This window comes from Trachemys scripta, chromosome 4 (genome assembly GCF_013100865.1).
Source record: "Trachemys scripta elegans isolate TJP31775 chromosome 4, CAS_Tse_1.0, whole genome shotgun sequence".
In the NCBI taxonomy this organism is placed as follows: Eukaryota; Metazoa; Chordata; order Testudines; family Emydidae; genus Trachemys; species Trachemys scripta.
In genome coordinates this window covers 69,322,520-69,347,994 of record NC_048301.1, presented here as the reverse complement: position 1 = coordinate 69,347,994, position 25,475 = coordinate 69,322,520, and the positions used below count along the sequence as shown (strand labels likewise).

At 40.1% G+C, this 25,475-nt stretch overlaps 1 protein-coding gene across 16 annotated transcripts in view; it reads left to right on the top strand.

The window, feature by feature from the left end:
- GPHN (gephyrin) overlaps positions 1 to 25,475 on the top strand; it is a 539,113-nt gene that overhangs the window by 496,506 nt on the left and 17,132 nt on the right. For 8 of the 16 annotated variants that reach the window (XM_034769381.1, XM_034769377.1, XM_034769383.1 and 5 more), the window contains one exon: positions 8,045 to 8,116. The exons of the other annotated variants lie outside the window; for them this stretch is intronic. In XM_034769381.1, coding sequence (XP_034625272.1) covers positions 8,045 to 8,116 — 72 coding nt within the window. The remainder of the gene's footprint in view (positions 1 to 8,044; positions 8,117 to 25,475) is intronic. 16 annotated transcript variants of the gene reach the window in all.

The following is a 25,475-nucleotide window of genomic DNA, read 5'->3' as shown; positions in this document are numbered from 1 at the left end:
ATTTGAGTGTGTTTCCTTTTGTAATGACCTGCTCTGACTTAACCCTGGAAGGCCACGTCAAGGCACATTTGGTCCTAGGCAAGATTGTGACTACTGTCTGTCTCAGAGGCCTTGTTTAGAGCAGGATTTTGATGAGTTAGCTAACACATGTTAATAGCTTAATGTATACAAGGCAAATACACCTCTAATGTGTTTATTTGATCTAGTTAAAGCCTCGGTTCCCTCATAGCTAAAGTCTACGGTTTTTATATATATATAAAAATACTGGGAGATATCTTTATAGAGAGGAAATTCCATCTGCTTCTTTTAAGAGATTATTGTGACACAATTCTCCCTTCACATTTTGGGAATTATATTCTTTAAGTGTTTTCCCTGCTTACACCTAATTGTTTTTTTTTTTTCCTTTTTCTGGGGCATACTTTTTTAACTTGAATAATTTTTGAATTACCTTATCATCACGGGAGCTTCACTTTCTATGCAATTGAAGGAACTGATTGGAAGGTTTAGAGGACAATATTTATATACTGCAGGGTTTGGCACGTAACATGCAGCAGGGGGCACAGATCCTAATATAACTTGTTAATGGTGCTCTCCACGATCAGAATTCTTTAAGGACTGTAGAAGTTCTACCAACCTCATACTAAGCTAAAAATCAAGAGTGAGAATCCTTTTGGAATGATATCTGCAGAGAAACGGTTTTTCAGGTAAGTATTTTTCTCTTTTATCTCAATTTTATGAACCATTCACAGGTGTTAATTTAACAAAATAGCTCATCCAGGTTAAGGATATTCCTGTTGGCAGCTTCTCCATAGCCCAATACTATACGGTGCATGTATGCACATTCCAGTCAAATATTTGAAAGGATCAGGAGATGCTTGAACATCATGATGGTCACTGCAGAGCACTTAGGTGCACTTTAAAATCATTCTTATCACTTGTGCAGTTTTCAATGGTCCACTCAAAATTGGACATAAAGCCACACTAAGTACTTTGCCACTTACTCTATCTTTTGACTTCAAATCTATACCTACATTTTATTTATTTTCATTATTTATTTCAATGTTGTTAAAACAATTTCTGAGCTTCTCTCCATTGTTTGTGTCCATTCTCTTGGCCTACTTATAAGGCTTGGTATGCAAAAAATCAAAATATCAATTCACAAAACACATCTATCTGCAGTGAAAGTCCAGGAGGTCTGGAATACAAGAGAAGAAGAACCAGCCTGGAGAATGAAGTGGGGCTGAACCTAGGCTAAAAGCTAAGCCTCCCTCCCAATATATGAAACCATATTGTTTGAGGAGCAGACATTTCAAAAGTTATTCTAAGAGGTGAGGCAGAATGAAAAGAAATTCCTGCAAGACAAGCCCAAACACAGAGCACACAGCAACAAAGCCAGAAGCCTAGAATTCTTTATCTTTTGTTCTTGACCTGGTTTCCTACATCTCCAGCCCTCTGGTTTCCCAGATCCACTTCTTGCTAATATAGTCTAAGGGTGACCTTCATGCTGAAGGTGATATACAAATATTACTTTTGACTATTTTATTCTGCATGAACAGGGTCCAAACAGGCTTATAGTTGCATTTAATTTGCTCATAATCTATGAAATTGTCATCTGATTCTGTGGAAAACTATTATTAAAAATATGTGCATCTTTGTTTTGAGTAGCTGATCTCCATTAATTATTTATCATGGAATTTTTGTGTGTGTTTGCTGCTTTTAAAAGTTTTGTTCATGGCCTTTCTTGTATTTACTTTCTGTAAAAGTTGTACAGCTTAGCTCTGGAGAAATGTGCAATAAATTAGGCCAGTGTTGCAAAGGGTTTTTTTTAACATAACCACGCTCCATTTTTAGAAGTTCTTCTGAGGGAGCCCCTTTAAAATAGTTTACTGATGGACCTCTGAATCTTAGCCTCTGTGCCTGGTGAGTTTAATTTCCTTTCCTGTTGTTTACCTCTCTTGTTTACCTTCTGGTTACATGAGTAAATTTGCCCCTTCTATTGGTTCTTTCCCTAACTGTTGTTTCCCCTGATCATTTTACACTGTAGCAGCTGTGTAATGTTAATTGCTTTCATCTGTATTTTTATCCTGCAATCATGAAGATTCATAATAGATAGAGAGGGAATTGCTACAGAATTTCATCAGACACTTCATAAACTTTACATTAAATGCATCTTGTTGAATTGCTAAAAAATATTGCACACATTTATTATCAGAATAGTCATAAATTCAGAGGCAGCCTGTCTTTCTTTTACTTTGTGTGAAGAATCAACATATAGGTTTTTTGTGTGTCAGAAGTAATTATTTCCACACTGATGATATAGTTCTGTAATGACACATTCTTTGACATAAAGCTCCCAAGGGACATCTAAATCTTAAAAATCATCATTGCTATTATGACAGCATCACTTAATGATATCCCCAGAACGAAAAGCTTTGAAAAGAATACCAAGGCCTGACTCATACCAGGATTTTAGTCTACCTGAATGTTACGCTTGCCATCCAGGAGGTCTAAACCTTTTGTAGCTGTGTCTGATGCATGTAATTACCAAAATTTTAATTCACAGACCATGAAGATCACTCAGGGGTGTGTGTGACATTTTAAGGCACCTGTCACTTTGGAATATATATCACCCTGTTGTTAAGCATACATACAGAATGTGGCAGCAGAACTGTAGGATCTTGTCTGCACTAAATATTAGTCTGATGTCCACATAAGACAAAATTAAATATGTATTCCAAATAGTATGATATTTATGAGTATGATTAAACAAAGGCTACTACCATCTGTTAGACCTAGTGGAGAGGCAGGAATTCAAGTGCTGAGTTGTTAGTTTCTACAGAAGTGTCTTCACTTCTAGATCTGCTCAAACAACATTGTTTTTATAGATTTCAGTCATAAGTTAAAGCATCCAGGGATATCCAAACCCAGTAATTATTTGAAAAAAGTTGAGGGTTCAAGGCTGTTACAAAGAGGATGGTGATCAGTTGTTCTCCATGTCCATTGAAGATAGACAAGAAATAATCACTTTAATCTGCAGCAAGGGAGATTTTACATTGGATATTAGGAAAATCTTTCTAACTATAAAAATAGTGCTGGAATAGGCTTCTACGGGAATTTGTGAAATCCCTGTCATTGGAGGTTTTCAACAATAGGCTACAGCAAAACCTGTAAGGGATGGTCTAGGAGGTATACTTGGTCCTGTCTCAGTGCAAGGGGCTGGACTAGACAATCTTTTGAGGTATCTTCCAACTCTACATTTTATGATTCTATGAAACATGGAGGCTCCCTCTTCCATTAAGCCCTGTCAACCAGAACATTTTCCTTTCCAAGCGTAAATGTTTTGTACATATCACAACTTTTTCATGATCATTAGTCCAAACTTTATTGCAAATGTCACTCTGATGTCATCCCTTCCTCTCTGTTTATGTGACAACCCATCTTGTTTTAATGTGTGTACTTGAACCTGAAAGCACAGAGCAACATCTAAAGGTCAGAAATAAAAGAGCTTCTAAAACTGAGATTCCTGTGCAACAGGTTATCTTCTATAGCAGGTAACAAACTATCCAATGTGGCACTCACTGAGGGTGAAATTTTCACCTATAAAGAGGACCAGTCATTTTGATGGTCCTCACACAGGCATGAATTTCTCCCTGAATTAGCATTTCGGAAAACTGTTTCTGAAGAGCACAGCACAGCATCAAACAGCAAGTAAATAGTGAGGAAGGTACCACTCTTGTTATATTTGATGGTACCATGAATCTTTATAATTTTAGCTGTTACACCTCCATGATGGGGAAAAAAAACACAACTCCAATCTGCTTTTGAGGCATGGCGTAAAACTTTCATAAGCCACCAAATTACTTAGGAGCCTAAGTCCCATTTTCAAAAGTGACTTAGGGACTTAGAAACCTAAGTTCCATTGACTTTCACTTTTGAAAATGAGACAAACTCCTAAATCATTTAGGCAGTTTTGAAATTTTTATGTATGGTGTCCATTAGATGGAACAAAGTAGTTAAGTAGGAATTTGAGGGGACAGTTAAAAGGTTTTCCTCACAAGAATGAAGGTGCAAAACCATCTGATGTAGAAAAGATTACTTGAGATTATATTTTCCTTCTTGTAGAGAAGAAAAGGTTAATTTGAAAAACCTGGCAAAAAGGAGTAGAGAAGAAATATGAAAAAGCAGCCTGCTGAGAAATTACCAGAAGCTCTATTAGCCTGCACTGAAACGGGTACTGATAGTTCAAGTAAAAAAAAAAAACAAATTAGCATAACACGGTTTTCTAGTTTTAGTGTAGTATTTCTCATGTCCAAGATTGTGAAATTACTACATAAAACAAAATAACACCCACTCCCTCTCTGGCAGAAGTAATCTAAGGACCTGACTGTGGTGCGTTCTCTACTTTCTTCTGAGCTAATAAAATCATATTAGATGAATTCCCAGTGGCAGGAGGGAAAAGGATTCTGCAGCAGTTACTAAATAAAAGGAAAAGAATAACACTCATATAACTTAAAGTTTATGTTTCAGGGAGTTCTAGAGAAATCCAAGATCTCTGATTTTCAGTGGTTACAATTCCCCTATAAAATAATAATAATTGCTTAATTTATCTATGGCTCTTACATCTTCAAAGCCCTGTATTGATATTGACTAAAACCTGTGAGATAGGTAAATATTATCCCTATTTCACAGATGTAGAACTTTGCATTGAACAAGCCTCTTTTCCTCACTCAACAAAGTCAGGGACAGTCTCATGACTAGAACTCAAGACTTCTTGACTTCCACTCCTACACTCCAGAGCATACTGTCTCACAACTTCAAAAAACTGAAAGTGAAGTTCTCCCATGAAAAGTGTCAGGGACCCACAGCTGAACCCAGACCCAGCTCATTGCCCTTAGCTGATTCAGCTAATGAATCTGGACTTCTGATTGCCTGAAGACTCTAGCAGGCACTTTCTCAAATACTGCAGCAGGTCTGGGTCTCTGGCTGTTCAACAGTATTCCATGCCTGCAACTGTGTTTCTGATCCTGCTGTCAGTGCCTTCCTTGCTTCTGTCCCATGCTCCTTGTTCCTGGCTTGCAGTCCTGGTTTCCTCCCCTGGCTCCCGGTCTCTACTCCTGTCCCTGCTCTGGCTGATAGTCTGGCTCTGACCTTTGACTCCTGATTCCTGGTTCTTGCCTCTGGCTTGCTCCCTGGACTTGGTATTTGGCTTCTGACCTCAGCTCTGTCACTCGGTTCCTGATTCCTGGCTCTCAGCCGTTGCTCATTCCCTGGGCTTGATAACTTGGCTCCTGATTCAGGTGCTGACCACTCAGCTTGGTGACTTCTCCTCCAACCACTAGGCTAGCCTCCCTGCCCTCAGCCTTGTCCTTAACAAAAAGTGACTGCAAAAATGTTATGGTGAGGTTCAGTGTTTTTTCTCTCTCAATGACTCCAGATCAGATTTGTTCTGTTTACAATATAAAGCTGTTTTTCTAACTGTCAGCCCTGCAAATTAATTCTAGGATCCGAGAATCAGTAACATTCTTTCCTTCTAGTAGCTATTATGCAAGGATCAGCTATTGCATTCAAAAAGCAGTCATATTTAGATTATGAGGTGAAAGCTGATAGGGCTAAACGCAGAGTAACATTCCTCTTTTTTTTCCCTTTCTCGCTCTTTCCTTTTTCCTGAGACTGTAAATATCAGTTTCCAAACACCTCTGTCAAGCGTTTCTAATCTTGACCTATTTAAATAGTGTAGCATAATTACAGTCATTGTATTAAATTGTTTTTGAGGACAGTAACACAAAGCCCTTTAATTGCTTCTAGTTGAAAAATGTTATTACATTAAAGCAATGTTGCAAGTTAATTTTTTTTTTAAATGATGACTTTAGGATATTTTAACAGCAAATAACTTCTTTCCTTACCCATTTGACTGCTTCTGTATCTACCAGGCAGAATATTCCATAATGCAGCAGAAGCATAGTATCTATATGTACTAACATTCCATTGATTTCAATCATACGTTAATGGATAATAGATAGTAGTACACCAGGTTCAGAAGATCAGCACTGAGAGGGTTAACGATTGATGAATAATATGGCAATTATTTAGAAGGATAGAATACTGGAAATTAGACTTTGTTTTTTTTTAAATGCTCTGTTTCAAATTAATTTAAAACTTCTTGGCCTATGAAAAGATGCTTTGGATTCCCTTATAACCAATTTTGTGGTTCTCAAATTGTAATGATCCATAAAACCAATGTCCCTGTTAAGTCCATGATTTTTGGTGTTTAGCACAGTTACGAATTTAAGTTTCCAGGTTCACCTTTTGAGGGGTTGTGCAGGTTTCCCTTAAGAACAAGTATTAAAAGATCAGGTATAGAATGGTTGCTTTGAGACCAAGATAGCTACAGCATATCCTGGGACCAACACAGCTACAACAACACTGCGAACAGAATATTCTATAGACAATTTAGCAACCCCAGTGAAAAAAAATTAATTTGGTTCTTGACGCTGCTCTCCTTAATGCTGGAGACTGGAGCAGTGACCAGGATCAGGTGGGAACTTTGAAGGTGGCTTATTACAGCATTTCTCCCCCACCTCCTGAGCTGCATTGAGCCTACATCTAGAAATGAAAGTACAGGTTGCTCTCTGACAAAAGCAATGGAATAAGAAATAAAACACTAAGACTAAAGCCTTCTTCAAAGATGGCTGTCGAAGAGAAACTGAAGTCTAGATGTATAGACTACTAGTTTTTCAGAACAGCTTAGTTTCAGGATTTTTTTCATGCATGCTAACATTGTTTAGCAAGTATCTGATCATATATAACAGAAATCTTTGCTGGAATGGCTAATGAGGACAAGCTACATATCATTAAGTCAATATACCTGAAAAAAAATCTTTGAGAAGATGGATTATATCTGCCATATTCTTTTGCAGCATCCCTTGGCCCCTGAAAAGTATTAAACTTCTTGTTGTTCAAGGGTTGCAAAACAATTTCTTATGGTTGCTGTGTCCATTTTGGTTTCAAACATCTTATTTTAATATTCCAGAAGATGCATTTTAAAGATTTCATTATCAAGTTAATTGTCTTAAAAAAGAAGAAGGGGAGAGAGAGAGAGATTAAAAGTACTTTTCTTTGTGAGGGAAATGAAATGTACTCATCTGTCATCTGATACCACAGAGTAAAAAATGGACTTTGGTTTGTTTTATATTTGTAGCACAGAGGGTCCCAAGCATCTGAAAACGGGTTTCCCAGCCAAATTGACTTGACCAGGTACATGGTAATAGGAACACTACCTCCATAAGGTAGCAATTTAAAGTAAGACATCAGCTGGTTCAAATTGGGTCCTAAAACCAGCTACCTTTCATTCTGGATACTTTTGTCTCTATTAGTCCTTCTCCCTCATAACAGCAGTTGTATCCGATAGTTGAGTAGAGGAGATTAGACAGACTCCTATGAGAATGAAGTGGTGCTGTAATCAATCACTAAGGTAGAGAAGCAGGATGGATACTGCACCTTTCTTCTTTGCAATCAAGAACATGACATTTACATGCCTTTGAACCCATTTCCTGAGGAACAAGTTAGGTTTCCTGCATGGCAATTCAGTGCACAAACTACAAAACTTTAGGTCTGACCCAAAGTTTGCTTTCCCCTTCCTCTTATTTTACCTTTGTATGCCTCCACTAGGCATGTGAGAGTTAACTATTTAGTTGGAGGCCTTCTCCAAAGATTGTCCATTTTCTGAGGTCCTTCACAAAAATGTGTGTGCTTAGCACCCTTCATTTTGATTTCTCTTGAAGTCAAGAGTGAAGATGTTTCTTCCTAGACTCTGGAAGAAAACAAAACATGCTCATTATGCTCAGCAGCACTGTTGCTAGCAGATGGGCATGCTCAAAGTCCTCAAATGCTTCCATGGCTTCTTCACATTTCATCCATGTGAGCAGCCCTTTGAACATTCTGAGCCACTCAGGGGAATGTGGCTGGGCCTAGACCATTCCTTTCTCCCCAGGAGCCTCTCCTCTTCCCAGGCTCTTTACTCCCCTTCTGCTTCCTTTACCCTCAGGAAGCCAGATGCTTTTAAAGAAGAAGGGACACAGAGCTTCCAGAACACAGCGGAGACAGGCCTACCAGATTGGTGAGCACCATTTTTAAAAACACTTGAAACGTTCAGGCACATGCATGCCAGCACAGGCAGGGAAAACTAGAGGCTATTTGTGCAAAACTTTGAGCATGGAAAATACCAGTTATTGTTATACTAAATAGCATTTTATCCTCGCTGGTTAAGAAGTTAGATACTGCTGCCACGCTGGTGCTGAGGACTGCTAGCACCAAATTGAATGTTTATGCACCAGTGCACTGGTCCATATGGCACCCAAGACTTTGATAAAGTTAATGGTATTGCAACTGTTTCACATTCTGCTAGTACTGAGAATGCTGATATTATTCACCCATACCAGGAAACAACTTTATCCTTCAGGAGTTTACCTTTTAAAGATAGTGCAAGTTAGGAATAAATGATGTGGTATGGAGGCATTCCAGAAGGGTGCTACTTCACTGAAGTCATTATTACAACTCTTTAGTCATAATCACATCCATATCATGCCACTCATTATCATGCCCATGCTGATAATTACTCCAGTAGGTCGACTTTAGATCTCATGGAGTCCATGGAACTATCCAGGGTAGTTTCTGCCCTGAAATACATATACTGTCATATATTGGATCTTATTTGGAGTCTGGATTAGGAAATACACCTCTACCCCGATATAACACGACCTGATATAACATGAATTCAGATATAATGTGGTAAAGCGCACTTCCGTGGATCAAAACAAGTTCGATATAACGCGGTTTCACCTATAACGCGGTACGATTTTTTGGCTCCCGAGGACAGCGTTATATCGGGGTAGAGGTGTAATGCAAGGTGAATGATGATTATATTCTTGTCATATACGGGGTTTACAGTAGACGGTGATAAAAGATGGCAAGAGCAACCTATCATAGCTTCTGTTAACAAAAGAGAACCTTTAGCATAATTTTAAATTCTACTTATAGAGCCAAGAAATCAGAAATAATTAGAAAACTCATGAAAAGCACTAAAACTCCAGGCCTGAAACTATTAATTGTGAGTAGCCTCATGAAAGTTAAGGGGACCACTTTTATAAGTAAAGACTGCAGGGCTGGGCCCTTAATTAGTTAGTAGCCATTCCTTCTGATTACAAGGTATCTGCACATCATATGAAAAATCTCACAGAAAAGACACATCTTCTCTGCACTCATAATTGGCTCAAGAATAATATCCTTAGCCTTTAGATGATGTGGATGAATTCAACAACCCACTATTCTTGTATCTGCACTTGCTAAGCAAGATTATCATAGCTCTAGGTTCTCCTCATAAAATTACCTGAACAGATCAATCCTATCAGAATCTCTCACTATGTTGTGCATATCTCAAAACTGTAGCAGCATGGTCTTCCCCTTTAAGGGAAGCCAGGGAGCCCAGGGAGCAGCCAATCCTGTTCTATAGAGGAGCCCAACAGGCAGTTGCTGGGATTCATTTGATGGAGCTGGACAACATCTAATGATTAGGTTTGATGATTCCCAGATAGGGAATATAAAGAAAGGCCTCAGCTACATGAGGCTGCATGGAACCAGGAGAGGGCTGGGTGTACACTCTCTTGTGGCTGCAGCAGAAGGCTGCAAGAAGGCAGGCAAGCCCTAAACACCCACCATGGGGAAGGTCCAGCCCATTAAGCTATCACAGGCCAGCAGGCCTCACCATCTCAGTTAAGAACAGGACTGTTGCTTTTTGTTATTGTTCAGTTTTCCCAAGTTAAAGAATAAACAGAGCCCCGAGGTAAGAAATATAAACTGAACTGGGTGTGGCCGATTATTTTATCAGGTCCACCAGCCTATAGAACCCTTATAAACAGTTAGCTTCTAAGGAGGGCCATGAGACAGGCCCTCCTAATTTCTCCCCTACTACATACACACTCTTCTTTATGCAGATCTTGCCACACAAGATAATGTCGCCTAGGAATTATAAAGCATCTCCAACTCCCTACATTGATTTGATGCCTATCAGTGAAACTCTGAACAGCTGGCCTTAGGCAAAATCTAGTTTCTCTTTCGCCCCCTTTTCACTACTTATTTTTAGTAAACTGTAATTATTAAGCTTACTTGTATAATGTTATGTTATGTACAAAAAAAACCCTGTAACTTTTCCTATGACTTCTCCTCATATGTAAACGTCTATTTAAGAAATGGCTGCTGACAAGGAGAGGTTTCAAAAATATCTTTTTTGTTCATACAAAATGTCTGTATATGAGCAACACGCTTCATATCAGTTTTTGCCTTGAAGAGAAGTGTGTAGCCTTGTGTGTATGTTTTTTTCTTTGTTTTAAACACCTTGAACTCAAGTTAATCAGGAGAGGTGTTTTGATGTTCTCTTACAGGAGAAACCCTTAACACTGAGGCTTTGGGTCCAGTGTGAATGGTCTCAAATTCATCATTCCAGCTTCTGTGATCTGACAGTTTCTAAGGACCAAATTCATTGCTGGCATAACCATATATCTCCCATGTACTTCAATGGAAGTTGCACCCACTCACACCAAGGATGAATTTGCCCCTCTATCTTTGTATTCATACTCAAATCTTAATCCTTACACAAATTATTATAAAGTAAGAAACAGTTATAAGAAACTCTGTCCGGTTGCCATGTATTAGACTATGAGGAGGCTTCTGTGCCGTTGTCTGTTGTTTTGAAGAACTTGGCACTGATTAAATTATCAGCCCCATTTTTGTCTTGCAGCCATCTCTGAATGTATGGCATCTATCCCATCTTGCATGAGGGCTCTGGAAGAACATCAACTTTGGCACCATGTCTAGTCTTAGACCCACCTGTGCACTGTCATCTTTCTTAGTGCCAGCAACCTCTTTGGTGTTATTACTTCATGTAGTATCAATCAGCAGTAACATTCCCTTCCAACCACAGCTGAAAATGTTCCACCTCAGAAATGAAAACATTTGAATCCATCCATATTGTTTGTGAGGAAAAGGACAAAAAAGAACTTAACAGTCTTAATGGTCTCAAGACTCGTAGGTGAAAACCCTGCTAACTTTTTGAAAGAACTAAGGCACCTGCTGGTAAGTATTGTGCTGGAATCCTCAAGGGTTGCTGATCTCAGCTTCAGTTCAAAGACCAGGAATAACTTAGTATTTAATCTCCTGGTTCACATGGAAACCATGAGATTCTGTCAGGCTGTCTCTGGATTCTCACACTGGACCTGACCTGCAGCCTAGGACGGGCCTTTGGAGATACCACAAACACCCAACCTCCCTGGTCAGACCACTATCCACTACCCCTATCCAGGCAAAGGTCAGAGCCTTGCATCCATCCTTCCAGGGAAAATCAAAGCTGGTTTGCCCTCAATAATTCTTGAACCCTTTACACTTTCAACTTGCCCTGGGAGAGCAAGCTACAAAGCTAAGACTCACAAGTTGGTGTGTCACTACCTGACAGTCGCTACTGTCAAAGCCTTTGCCCTGAGTTTCCCATGTCACCAAGAAGATCACGACAGTTCACAGGTAATCTCCAGTGGATGGAAGTACACAAGCAGAAAACTAAAATGCTGATGACACGCAACCAGATCTGAATCCAGGCATCAACAGCATAATGACTTCTACAGGATGATGCCACCACAGTAAAGAAACCTTTATCATCACCACCTCCTTTGTCTCCCACTTTGTTGGCTCTCTGTCATTCTGTGTGAGTCTAACGGGTACCCGCCAAAACAGTTCATAAATATACTGGAATAAAACAAATTACTATTGAAATGTAGAAAAATGTTTTAAAAGAATTAGGAAGCTCTCACAGAAACATGCATGTCATTCTGAGAGCTCTGACATCTTGTGCCCACGGCTGGAGGAATGAAGGAAAATTTCCCTCTAGGTAGGAAATAGTATTCCTATTAGCAGTAACCATCAGTTAGGACAGTAGTAGAAGTTAGTGAAGTCTGAGCCTTTTAGCTGATATCTGACAAAGGATAGAATTTATACACAACCCCTTTTTATCTAAGTAGCCTAAGTTAGTATCATTATTCCAGGCTTTACCCTGAAAGTGACCTAGACAGAAAGCACCATTTTGAACACATGCAAAAAGGAAATAACAAAGAAGGTGAGAGGAATGGAATGCTGTCAGAACATTGTAGAGCACACTGGAGAATTCTGAAACTCAATTAATCAGCTGAAATTATTTTGAAGGCCTCCATATGCTTCTATATACACCATCAGAATGGTGAAGGTTTCTGAGGAAAACATAAAAGCCAAAACAAACCCCTTTATATTAAAAAGTACACTCTGCAAGGGGAGTAGCTCTTTCTTTGGCCGAACTAGATATGGTATCTGGTCATTATTCTACATCTGGAAGATTACTGATATGCAAAAACATTCTTCTGACCCGGGACAGCACAGTCCTAAAATGGGTGACATATCTTGCCTTTATGCCCAGCTGCATCCATGATTTTGTGATCTGCCACCTCTACTGAACGAACATGAGAAGACAAATAAGGGTTAATCACCATAGGCCAAGTCCTTTTTCAGCCCTTCCTCAGAAAAAAGTTTCATTGACCTCAATGAGAGTTTAGCTGAGTAAAAAATAAGTTCTTCAGAACTTGACCCCATGAAAATAATAACCTTTTCCTTACTGACGTTTTCCTCCGGCACACACTTCCATCCTTATCTTTATGGAAAGGAGATGTTCCTTAATTTCTCTCAGTCAAAATTGGGAGTTTGCTGTGATTATACAATGGGAAGGAAGTCTTAAGGTGACCTGGGGAATTCCTAACAGGACTTAACAGCTTTTTACAAGCCATCTCCCAAACTGGGAATTCCCTTAGCATGGGGAAGTTCCCAGGAGGTGTAGACTGGCATAGCCAATTCTTAACTTCCCCAACCCCCTGCAATCCTCAGTACAGGAGGTGAGGAGGGGTGCAAAAGGGGTGTGGCTGGAGTATACTATACTCTGGCTATCCCCAAATTGGGGCTCATAGCCAGCTGGTGAAGTTTAGAATAGCCCTCCAGCTCCTCTGATCTATGCTGAAGTTGACATAGAACCAGCTCCAGCATCACTGCAACCAGCTTCCTCATGGCCCCCAGGCTGTACCAAGCCCTACAGCTCTACTTTCTATGATCTAAGATCTAATGAAAAAAACATTTAATCCTTTCAACCTGTAACTGTCTTGTTTTCAAGTACAGTAGCTGGAGGTCAAGAAAGATGACCCAATTCTGCCTTCGTATACATAGGCATACATCTACAGTACCTATTTTGCATGCAAATCTCCTGTCTGTCTCTCTCTCTCTCTCTCTCTCTCTCATAAATTTGTAAAGCACCCATCACAATAAATTCAAAGTGGTAAATGTACAAATTTTACTGGTACAGTTCTCCAAAAGAGTCCCCTCAGTGTTTGAAACATGGATTTATAAAGCCATGGCTGATGCATAAAGGAGTAAGAATGTCTTAAGTGGTTTCATTAGTCTTCCAACAGTAATAGCATCACTGTAATCTGCCAACATGTTAACAAAAAGAATAGGAAATAACCAACAGATATTGAGAGCTTCATTTGAGTGAATGAGACTAGTACAAAAGAGAACTCTGTGGAGATGGTCCAGGAAATCTGTAACGAGCTCTTGAAGTTGTAGAATGACAGCACCTTGATAATTAAATCCCTGCTAAATGCTCCAGTTCAGTTTTGCAAATGCCACTGATCCTGTTGCAGAATGGTAGGTGATGTTGCATGCTGTCTGTGTTGTTACTTGTTTTCCAGATTAAGTAGCGTAACTGAATGATCTAACTGCATGAGTTTCAAACTGCTGATATAATGGTTTGTGTCACAGAAGGGGTTACCTGCTTTAAAAAATAAGTTACAGTAAAATCTCATTAGAAATAAACAACAGGATCAGCAAAAATGATCTGTCTAGCAGACTTCAGTCTCTATCTGAAGGTTAAACAAAATTGTACTATAAATTTGGGGATACTTTAAAGTGGTGCTTTTAGATACTGAATTATTTATTGAAGAATTCTTTGGTGCAGTTTTATTCATCAAGATAAAATAAAACCTTTTGCAAGTGTGGTGTACGTTTTGCTGATGTTTGCATCACTTTCCAGTCAGGCTGCTGGTTCAAGCTATTGAGTTCCTTTGTACTTTTCTGGGTCAGCTTAAAGAAAGCTCAGTAGTCATAACTATTGATATATGCTTTCTACAGACTGACCTGGAGGGCTGGAAGATTTCCGTGATTGTAGAAAGGATTCCCCTTCTGGAAAAATGCCATCCTCCGAGCCTTTTCCAATTTGATTAAATCAAGTTGCACTTCTACTGCAATGTCATGCATCAGCTTGTTAGATTTGTATTGCATGTTGCTGCTGCCAGTTTACAAAGCCTATCCTCAATCTCCATACCAGAATGTATGCTCTCTACAGAAGAGAGAGAGGAGGGACAATAAAATGCACAGCAGAACTGGTGATGTGCTTGTTAAATTGGCACAGTTAGCAGAGAATATTAAAACAGACTTAACAGCACACTGACTCTTTAAGCAAAGTGCAGTGTCTGCAGTTTCCGAAATATGTACACAAAGCACATTCCTGCTTCTTAGTGCAGAAGCAATCTGCTGAAAGTGGAGATTTCTAATTATCCAGGGGAAATTTGTATCTCTGCTTAATTAGCTAGATGCACAACTTCATAAATTTCATATTTTCCTTACAGAGAAAATATTCTCATCAGCTCTATCTCCAGTACATACAAAGTTGTAAGTAGCAATAAGAGTAAGAGCAATACAAAGAGTATGATTTGTGAATCAGTATGACCAATGTACTGTTCTTTTGTGTCAGTAAAGCTGGATTTTTTTCTGTTGTGTAATCAAGAATATCACCTTCAATGTGCAGATCACCAACTGAAGGTGAGTAGTTTTGTTACCTGGAGATGAGACTTTCTCATGGAAAACTCCTGTAGGTGTAAGCTACTTATCTGCTCTTCTTCACCATAATATCTTAGCACCGATCATAATTTCTCAGTGAAGGAAATGTCCAGGAATGGCATTTTCTGCCAAACATATGAAATGATTTGCCATGCCAGATCAGATCATTAGTACATTAAATCCATTATCCTGACTCTAGCAGTGGCCAATAATTGGTGTTTTCAGAGTAAGTCCAAAACCTCCAATCTGTACCTGCCCAATTAAGCAGTGGTGTCAGCAGGGTTTTTATCCTGCACTTCTCATTGGCTATATTATGCCTTGAAGAATGATGTTGATCCTGTTCTTAATATGCCCACTTACAAATATTATTTTGCCTTTTATTTTAGAATTCAAGTACTTTCCAAATACTTTTTCTTTCCCCATCTATCCAGAATGAAGCTGTTCATGGTTTGTACAGCAGATAAAGCAAGAGACAAAATTAACAGCTGTTGGCTGGCTGTGATTTAAATATTTTTTTAAATGCCATTCAAATGTTAAAGCTTTGCCTTCATAATGACAACTCAGCCAACAAACTCCTTCAGTTTATAATAATAATTATAATAATAAATTAATATAATGTTATGTAGTGTTTTTCATCCTCAAGGACTGTAAAGTATTTTGCAAACATAGCTAAAAGGAATGTGGAATGGTGTCGTCAAAGATTTTATAAGGTCTGAGCTATGGATGCCCTATATTACTCAATTGGTAAAGCCAAGGGTGAGTTATGCAGGTCATCCCAAAAGAATTGGAATAAAACCCTTACACAAATCAAACAATCAAGGACTTTTTATATAACTCATGTTACAGAAAAACTTAAAAATTTTTAGAGAAGTTTAATTTACCCCTGAATTATTCTAGTTTTAAAATGGCATAAATCCATTGAAATTAGTGGCACTATGCCATCATAAAACTGAAGTAAGAGTGGTGAATTGAACTGTCAATGGGGGTTATTTTTCATCTTCCTTTATCATTGTTACTTTATGTATTTATTTTGATTTATACATAAAAATAACTAAAAGAGCTCCTATTCCATTGCTCTAAGTGACTTTGACAATTAAATATGCATTTACACATTTTTTACAACTCCCTCCAACAATAACTAATAAATACCGAATCGCTGTTAACCCACACTCCTTGCTATGCTTACAATTCCTTACCCTTTCCCAAAAGCCAGTCAGAATAGATGGGCTTTGCAGCATTCCCTTAAGAATAGATTTGGGCTGTTTTAGACTGAGGGTGGAGGTGGGTTCCAAATTTATGAGCCCCTAATGAGAATACCCTGCTAGAAACTCTCTCTCTTTTATAAAAAGAGGGTTCTAACTCAAGCCTCTGTTGACCACAGCTGCAATGGTATAGCATAGGAAGAGACGTGGATATAAAAAAGAAACCTTCGCAATATCCTGGTCATATATAAATAAAAAAAGCTGTCCTTGCTGTTGCTACTACTTGATCACCTAGTAGCAGCTGGTAGTCTAGCCCAGTTCTTAGATCATGGACATGAACAACAAAAACAGGACATGAACCCTCAAACTATGGGGCAGATACTAGCCTTACCATATCTTCTGGTCACCTCCACCAGCCAACCAACAACAACCCAGTCTTACACAGACCTAGTTTCAGCCAGGTAGACCTCTCCCATTCCTCTATCAGCCAAACATTGGGTAAGGCAATTCACTTTTCTGGTTAGGTCTGATATGACTGGTTTTCAGAGCTGAGTATCATCAGCACACAGAAGGCCCAGCAATCCATGTCTTCTCACTAACTCTTCCAACAGCCATATAGCCACATTAAACAAAATAAAATTCTGCAGAACCCCAAATTAGAATACCCTCAAGCAGAGGGAGCAATTGTCCACTACCAGCCTTTGAGAAATTAAGCAAGATAAGAATAAAGCCACCCAAAATAGGCCCACGTACTCTCACTTGGGTCTGCAGGTGAGTGGACACCACCTCATACTCAGTGATATTGAAGGCAGCTGTTAAATCTGAAAATACCAGCATGGACACCTGACAGTTATCTGTTGCCAGGAGGAGATCCATCCAACAATGCAACCCACACAGCCTCCATGCTGTATCTGTATCTCAGTCTGTACCCAAGCAGACAAGGGTCAAGGAGAACTGGGACAACTAGATATTGGGAGAGTTATCTTAATCAAAATTGGAAGATTAGATACAGAGTGATAATTGGCCACATCACCAAAATCAAGTGATTGTATTATGAACAGCAGCTGCACATGTGCTTTTTCAAGGGAAGCTGGCACTCAACTCATCCTCAAGGATTCACTGATATTTTCCATCAACAGTTCTTCCCCACTGGCCTCAAGAAACCAGGAAAGACCTGAGTCTCAAGCACAGGTTGTTGAATAAAGTGATCCTAGTACCTTAGACTCTAGAGGGTGACACTGGCCAAAACTCCCATCAGAGAAGCCTTTTCATTTGTCTTCTCAAGAACACACACTTTCACACAGAGGAAGACAGTTTTGCTTGAATCTGAGCAATTTTAAATGCAAATTAAAAATAAATTTCCTCACAAGTGGAACTTAAATTAGCCACCAAGTGTAGGCTGCCCAGTAGTCAGAACAAACCTGCTAATCAATATTTTGCAGGTGCTGTCATGGAGTCACATGCCTCACACACAGCCACCCCTGGGCAGTGCATATCACAGGCCAGGGGAGGCTGAGCCTCCCCAAACAGCCTGGCATGTCACTGCCCATGCTCTGCCCCAGGCCCTCTCCTGCCTGCTCCCAGTTCCCACTCTTCCCCTGTGGCCCAGGCTAGGGCCGGAGCGGGCTGGCCTGCTGCCAGGACTCGGAGCAGCTGGGGCTGGTGCTTGTGCCACCCGGCTCTTTAGGGCTGGGACTGCTTGGGCGGACTGGGGCGGGGGTGCCAGTGGCCACAGTGGGAGTACTTTGGGCTCCAGTGGCGGACAGGGGGCAGAAAGGGTTGTGGGGGGGGGAGGCCTCGGGCAGAAGGGGAGGGGCCAGGGGCTAGCCTCCCCCACCGGGCGGCTCATGCACCACCCATGCAGCCTCCTTAAAAAAAATCTTTGTTACAGTTGATTTACTATGGCCTACATGGCACCATCCACACTCTGTCTTTCCTCCTGCTTCACTTTTTTGCAAGCTATTTATAAACCAAGGTGACCTGTAAGGCCAAAGCCTGGGGAGAGGGTGAATGAGGGCCACCTGATTGATGGTGGAGGATGCCACCACCACCACTGATAAAGAATGGTCTATCAGAGGAACTTTTTTCTCCCAAGCCTTCTGGAAATATTCAGGTTTGAGTAGTTTCTGAAGGCAGACTCCTGGAACAGGCCCCTCATTCAGATGGGGAGGTATCCCTCATATTGAATCAAGGTAGTGGTTGGTCCATGAGATGAGTTTCCAAACTCCCTATATCCAATCCCAACCCAAACACTGGCAGTTACTTTGTGGTTAGTAGCATACTGAATAAGAAGTATTGTGGCAGAGGAGCCAAGCACACGATCACAGAAATTAGTCAATCTTCTATTGGTTCAGGATTGTTCAATACACCGTATATGTGTGTCAGGGTTGGGGGCACTAGTTTATGTTAAAGGAACTCACATGTAAATGCTGTAGATGTAAACTGATTATAAATTAGCTAACTTCAATATTCTGGAAGTTCTGTATGGTTCCTTTTGCTCTGCTGTGTGCAGTCTGTATTAGTAAGAAGCTTCACCCCTCCATTCTCCCAATTCACATAGTAGCATCAGGACTAATGTTAGTCATTATCCTCAGATAGCTGATCAACATTTCAAAAATGAAAATTTCAATGTGTGCGTAAGAAAAAGATTGCTGACGTATTAGAGACAGAATTAGGAATTGAGTTTGTTTTAATTTTTCAATATCTGTCTTTTAGTTGCATCACATCAGTCTCTTCAAATATGGAGAGTCTTTATACCAACATGTTTTCCCACCACCACACTGTTTCCCATGACAAGTACAAAGAGGCTTGTAATGTGTCTAGCAGAATGTGTAAAAGTGTATACGTCATAGAGAATGCAGATATGTGAATGGCTTTTTCAGAGTCCTCTAGTGGAGATGAGAAGCAAGTTTCAGACAAAATAAAGTTGAAGGGTTTTCTATGCCTATTTATGTCGTGTTTTGGTTCCATTGTTGTACATATTGAATAAATTGGACTAGTGATGAACAGGATTACAATATGTAATATTTTAATCAATGGGGTTTTTTTGTGCACCACAGAGGTTCTTCCTACTACAGTGAGTCTCTGGAAAATAATACTGAGATTAAAGAAATGTCATGTTTAAAAAATACTAAAGATCATAAACACAGGAGGTGAATCACAAATTATGAAGCCTGTCATCTGATTTCTTTGGTCTGTCTGCTGAGACTGCCAGCAAGGTGGCCATTTAGTGCCTAATGTAGTGGGTATTGTGATGTGGCTATCTATCCATGAGGCACAAAACTAATTTAGCTAATTTTCTATAGGCTGGACTAGCCGTCAGATACTGGTGACTTTTTATTATTACTAACCTAAATTGAATACAAATGAGAGGCAGTAGGCTATTACCCTCCATCAGAGCCATCCAGTCTCCCAGAGAGATTATTCCCACCAGCATGGAGACAAATAAGAGGGGACATGCTAAAAGTATATAATGAATGATAGAGAGAAGGTAGAGCAGGAACATCTATTCTCCCTGTCTTGTACCACAAGAGCAAGAAGACTTTCAGTGAAATTAAAAGGTGGCAAATCCACAACTGATCAGAGGAAATACTTTTTCAATAACAAATAACTAGACTGTGGAACTCATTGCCATAAGAATTTAGCAAGATTCAAACGTGATTGTATCTTCATATGGCTCTCAAGGATATCCAGACTCGTAATTCTTCTTCAAGTTATCATCCATATGGGTGCTCCATGTCAGGATGTGCATGCGCCTATGCACTCCTGATCTGAGATTTTGTCAGCCGTATCCACAGATCCAGCCTGTGCCCAACACACCCTCATACTCTGATGCAAGGATATACAGGGAGGGGTGGACCCGCACCACCACTCCAGTTCCTTCTCCATCACCTATGTCTTGAGATGGAGAGTCACAGTGTCAGCTTACTAGCTGACCCAGCTTGTTACTCTTCTGTCTTATTTGTCTTCAACACCTGGTCCAGACGGAAGCGTGTATGTTTGTATCACCCCTGGCAAGACTACACTTCTGATGTCTCCACACCTAGCTCAGGTCTGCCTATATGCACAACAAGCACAACGTGTCCAAGCAGGTGTCAATACCTGTGAGGTTCCTTGATTGTCTCAGCAAGTGGAAGGATCCCCTGAAGGTTTGTGTGGGAATTCCATTTGCACGTTCTTCCCCCACAAAGATCATCACCACCACTGCCTCCCTGATAGGTTGAGATGCTCATTCCCAGGATTTCACAACCCAAGGCAAATGGACCCCCCAAAAGATGTCTTTCCATATCAGCATTCTCAGACTCAAAGCAGTCCTTTATGCTTGCAGCAACTTCCTACCCAACATCAGGGGCCACTCAGTCAGAGTAATGCTAGACAACCAGGGCTGCAATGTATTATATAAATAACAAGGAGGCACAAGATCCCATGCTTTATATGCAGAGTCCAAAAATTATGGAATTGATGCATATCCTACTGCATGAGATCTCAGAGATTTATCTACCAGGGCTACAGAATGCCATAGCAGACTGCCTGAGCAGCCATTTCCATCTCTTCGTAACACCATTCAATGCGAAGTGCCGGCACTTCTGCTCAAGGAAGCGACATGGTCACAACTTGCTCGGAGATGCCCTTCTTATGTGTCCTGTTGTATGTTTACCCCTCTCCCCCCCCCCGTGCCATTGCTCCTCAAATTCCTGAACAAACTGAAACAAGAAAGATTGATGTCCATTCTTATAGCACCATCATGGCCAAGACTTGTTTGGTTCCCAGATCTACTTCACCTATCCCTAAAGCTACCTGTTTGTCTTCTTCTGACAGTGAACCTTCTGACTCAAGGGTTAAGCACCATGACCCACCCCAAACTCTCATCATTGCACCTCAAAGCCTGGCTCCCTGATGCCTCTCTGGCATAGAACAGGCTTGCTCTGCAGAGGTTCAAATAGTTCTGCTGAACAGTAGAAAACCCGCCACAAGGACAACTTACCTTCAGAAATGGAAGTGTTTTCAAGTGTGGTATGCCCAACGATCCATACCTTCTCTCAAGTCTTTCCTCGCACACATTCCTGCAGAATTTAAAAACCATGGGTTTATTTCTGAACTAAGGTTCACCTGGCTGCCACTATAGCCTTTCACCTCCCCCCAGCAAGGGGTTTTCAGTCTTCGCTCAGACGACCACTGTGAGATTCATTAAGGGTTTTCCTTTTCCTCCCATCAAAAAACCTCCTCCACAATGTGACCTCAAAGAGAAAACTGCCATTTGAACCTATGGGGAGTTGTTCTTTCCTTCATTTTTCTTTTAAATCCTCATAGCCATCACCCTGGCCAGAAGAGTTGGGTAGGATTCTTTTAGTTGACCAACTATTCAGGGTGTTTTATTGCAACAAGGTGACATTACATCCCCACCCTCACTTTCTACCAAAAGTTTCATCATAACTTCACATTAATTAGGACATTCATCTACTAGGGTTTTGAACCAACCTCACTCCACTAGAGAGAGAAGCCAGTCTCTACACACTGGATGTAAGAAGAGCTCTAGCCTTTTACCTTGATAGGACTAAGCCTTTCAGGGCTTTTTCCAGACTCTTTATTTCCATCATGGAAAGAGTGAAAAGACACCCAATGTCCACCCTAAAACTGTGAAAATTGGTTTTGGGATGCATCTTGACCAGTCACAACACCTCAGATACGCATCCTCCATTTAGGGTGCTTGCCTATTCCACCAGGGCTCAGTCTACCTCTGTGGCCTTATTGAAGACCACCATATCCATCTTGGACATTTTCAAAGTCCACCATCTAGTCTTCAGTGCACACATTTTCCGAGCACTATGCAATCATGCATGTTTCTAGAGCTGTCATGGCCTTTGGTGAGGCTGTTCTACAGTCTGTACTGAATCTGTCTCTTCAGCATCCTTCTTCATAATTGAGGTACTGCTTGGGAATCTCCTGATGCGGCACACTGATAGGAACAATAACTCAAAGAAAAAGAAGAAGAGGTTACTTAATGTGTTCAGAAACTGGAGTTCTTTGAGATGTTTATCCCTACAGATGCTCCACTACCTGCCTTACTTCCCCTCTACTTTTGAGTCATTTTCTGTGGACTTCATGGTTGAAAAGGAACTGGAGCGGCAGCAGGTCCATCTATCCCTATATATCCTCTTACAAGGGCACGAGGATATGTAGGGCTCAGGCACAGACTGATGGACACTACTGACAAAATCTCCAATCAGGAGTGCATGGATGCACGCACATCTTGAAGTGGACCACTCATAGGGACAAAACATGTCAAAGAACTCCAGTTACTGTACAAGGAAAGTAACCTCTCCTTCATGATGATAAATATTCTGGAAAGGATATTAAATCTTATGTTTCAGGTCTTAAGACAATCTCTAATAGAAATCAGAATGAGATTCAATGTGGGGGCATATTTTCTCACATCTGCCTACTGATACTTTCCTCTGAAGCTTCTGGTAGTGGCCACTGTTAGAGACAGGATACTAACCTAGATGGACCATGTGTATAATGAAGTATGGCAATTCCTTAGTTCCACCATAATGGCCCGCTATTCTTCACAGGCTCTTGGAAATGAGTATTTGCAGATGGGATCTTGTTCTATTATCAGTTTTATCAATGTCCAGGGCATTTTTAGCAGATCTTCATATGTGAAACACATTACCAGAGGAAATCAGAATGAGCTCAGGGATGACCACTTTTAAGCTTAATTATAAACCTGCCTTTTTGCAGAAGTCTTCTTACAATGATAATATATGAGGAGGCGGAGGGGGTGGGGTAGGGCAAAGAAAAGGGGAAAAGATTCAGACTTTAACTCAGAAAGATGGCAAGAACAGGGTCTGTTATGGCCTAAAATTGATGTTAATAGGAATTCTGAATTCAGAGCCTAGATTCTACACAGATAAGGCTTCATAACTGTGATAGACAAATTTCATTAGCTGGTTTGCAAATAACTCAGGCTAAATAATCTTGGTGTGATTTCATAATTAATATATCAAGACAAAGCACAACATTCACTAGAGAGCAGTATAGACATTCTGACCAAGATTTTCAAAAACAGGAACCTTAATTTAGACTCCCAATTCCATATTAAAGTACTTAAATATGTGTGACGTTGTGCAGTCTATATGGTTTTATAAAAACATGATAATAAGTGAATATAATGTAACTGGAATATGCTTCATGCAAAAGGTCTCTTGTAAGGTATGATTACAAAGCTTATAATCTACTGAGTGTGATCATCCTATTTGTATAAATGTACCACTCTTGTATCTGAAACTAGAAATATGAAATATAACTCTGAGGGCCTATTGTAAATATGCAAAGTGTGGGCCCTTAATGGTGGTTTGGAATCTTGATGACTCCCATTGTCTGCAGATGGCTATGTTTACCTATGAGTTTTCCTGTATATTTGTGTGCTGGCAAGTGGGTAATGAAGTCTTGCAGTGACATGTGATCATGTCACCTGAACTGGAATCCATCTTTAACCTGGTGCTTTTCCAGTGAGGGGGAGGTGGAAACCCAGAGGGACAAAGGGTTCCTGCCTTATGCAAAAGATATATAAAGGGGTGGAAGAGAACAGAGGGGGAGAGGAGCCATCATGAAAAATCCCCTAGCTATCACCTGAGCTGGAACAAGAGCTGTACCAGGGGAAAGAATTGTGCCCAGGCCTGGAAGGTGTCCAGTCTGAGAAAAAACTTACTGAAGCATCTCTGAGGGTGAGATTATCTGTATTCAGTTTGATTAGACATAGATTTGCGCATTTTGTTTTATTTTGCTTGGTAACTTACTTTGTTCTGTCTGTTATTACTTGGAACCACTTAAATCCTACTTTCTGTATTTAATAAAATCACTTTCTACTTAGTAAATAACTCAGAGTATGTATTAATACCTGGGGGAGCAAACAACTGTGCATATCTCTCTATCAATGTTATAGAGGGCAAACAATTTATGAGTTTACCCTGTATAAGCTTTATACAAGGTAAAACGGATTTATTTGGGTTTAGACCCCATTGGGAGTTGGGCATCTGAGTGCTATAGACAAGCACACTTCTGTGAGCTGTTTTCAGGTAAACCTGCAGCTTTGCGGCAAGTAATTCAGACCCTGGGTCTGTGTTGGAGCAGATGGGAGTGTCTGGCTCAGCAAGACAGGGTGCTGGAGTCCTGAGCTGGCAGGGAAAACAGGAGCAGGGGTAGTCTTGGCACATCAGTTGGCAGCTTTCAGGGGGGTTTCTGTGATCCAACCTGTCACAATGTGATCTGACTTTCAAAAGTTCTGACAACTCAGCAAAACTTCCATTAATCTCAGTGAGTGCTGCTGGAAGCTCTCATCAATTTTGAAATTCAGGCCTCTTATTTAGGCACTTAAATATGGATTTAGAAGACTAACTTTAGGCTCCTATTTTTTGAAATCTTGGCCACCATGTGAAATTGAAATAGTAAGAGTGGTTGATACTGAGATCAAAATCCTCCACTCCCAATTCTTAAATCACACAGATGCTATTTAACTAAAAGAAAGAGATTTTGTCTTTTTGTGTTTGTTTGTTTTCTTGTCACAGCTGGTTTCTCTTTCCTTGAGCAAAGCACATTACATTCTAAGCCCTCTCTCCCTGCTACAGACCTTTATCCTACCAGCTGACACACTGGAAAATGAGCATGTATCATGTTCTTCTTCTTCTTCTTCTAGCCCATTCCACACCATCACTTAGTTCCACTCCATGAATCTGTCTGCAGGAGTGCACCGAGTCAGGGGGCAAAAGTTCTCACTTAGAGCTGGGCAGGAATTTTTTGACAAATCAGAAACTGTTCATGAAACCAAGATAAGTTAGACAGAAAAACATTTAGTTTTGAGATTTTCAGACAAAATCTGGGGTTTTTTGGTTCAAAATGACTTTTCATTTAGAAACTTAGGCTAATTAGACTGAAGAAGTTTTTTAAACGTTCAAAATCAAAATGAAACAATTTGAAATTGTCAAAACAAAGTGTTTCAACTGACCCAAAATGGAAAAAAAAAAGGTTTTGTTGTTTTGGGGTGGTTTATTTTTTATTCGTGAATATTTTCTAGATTTTGACTTTTTGTCTCTTCAATTTGAGAAACATTTCAAAATCTTTAAAATATTTTCAAGTTAGGAAAATCATTTTCCACACAACCCTACTCTCACTGCATTTTCCTAAAGAGAAAATACAACATCACTGAACAACACCTGCATTATGCCACACCAGTTATGGAAGTTTGTGGAAAAGTGCTGGCAGGTCACTCACTCTCTACACATCTGCTATATAAATGATGTTTGTGGACTCTTTGTCTGGTGT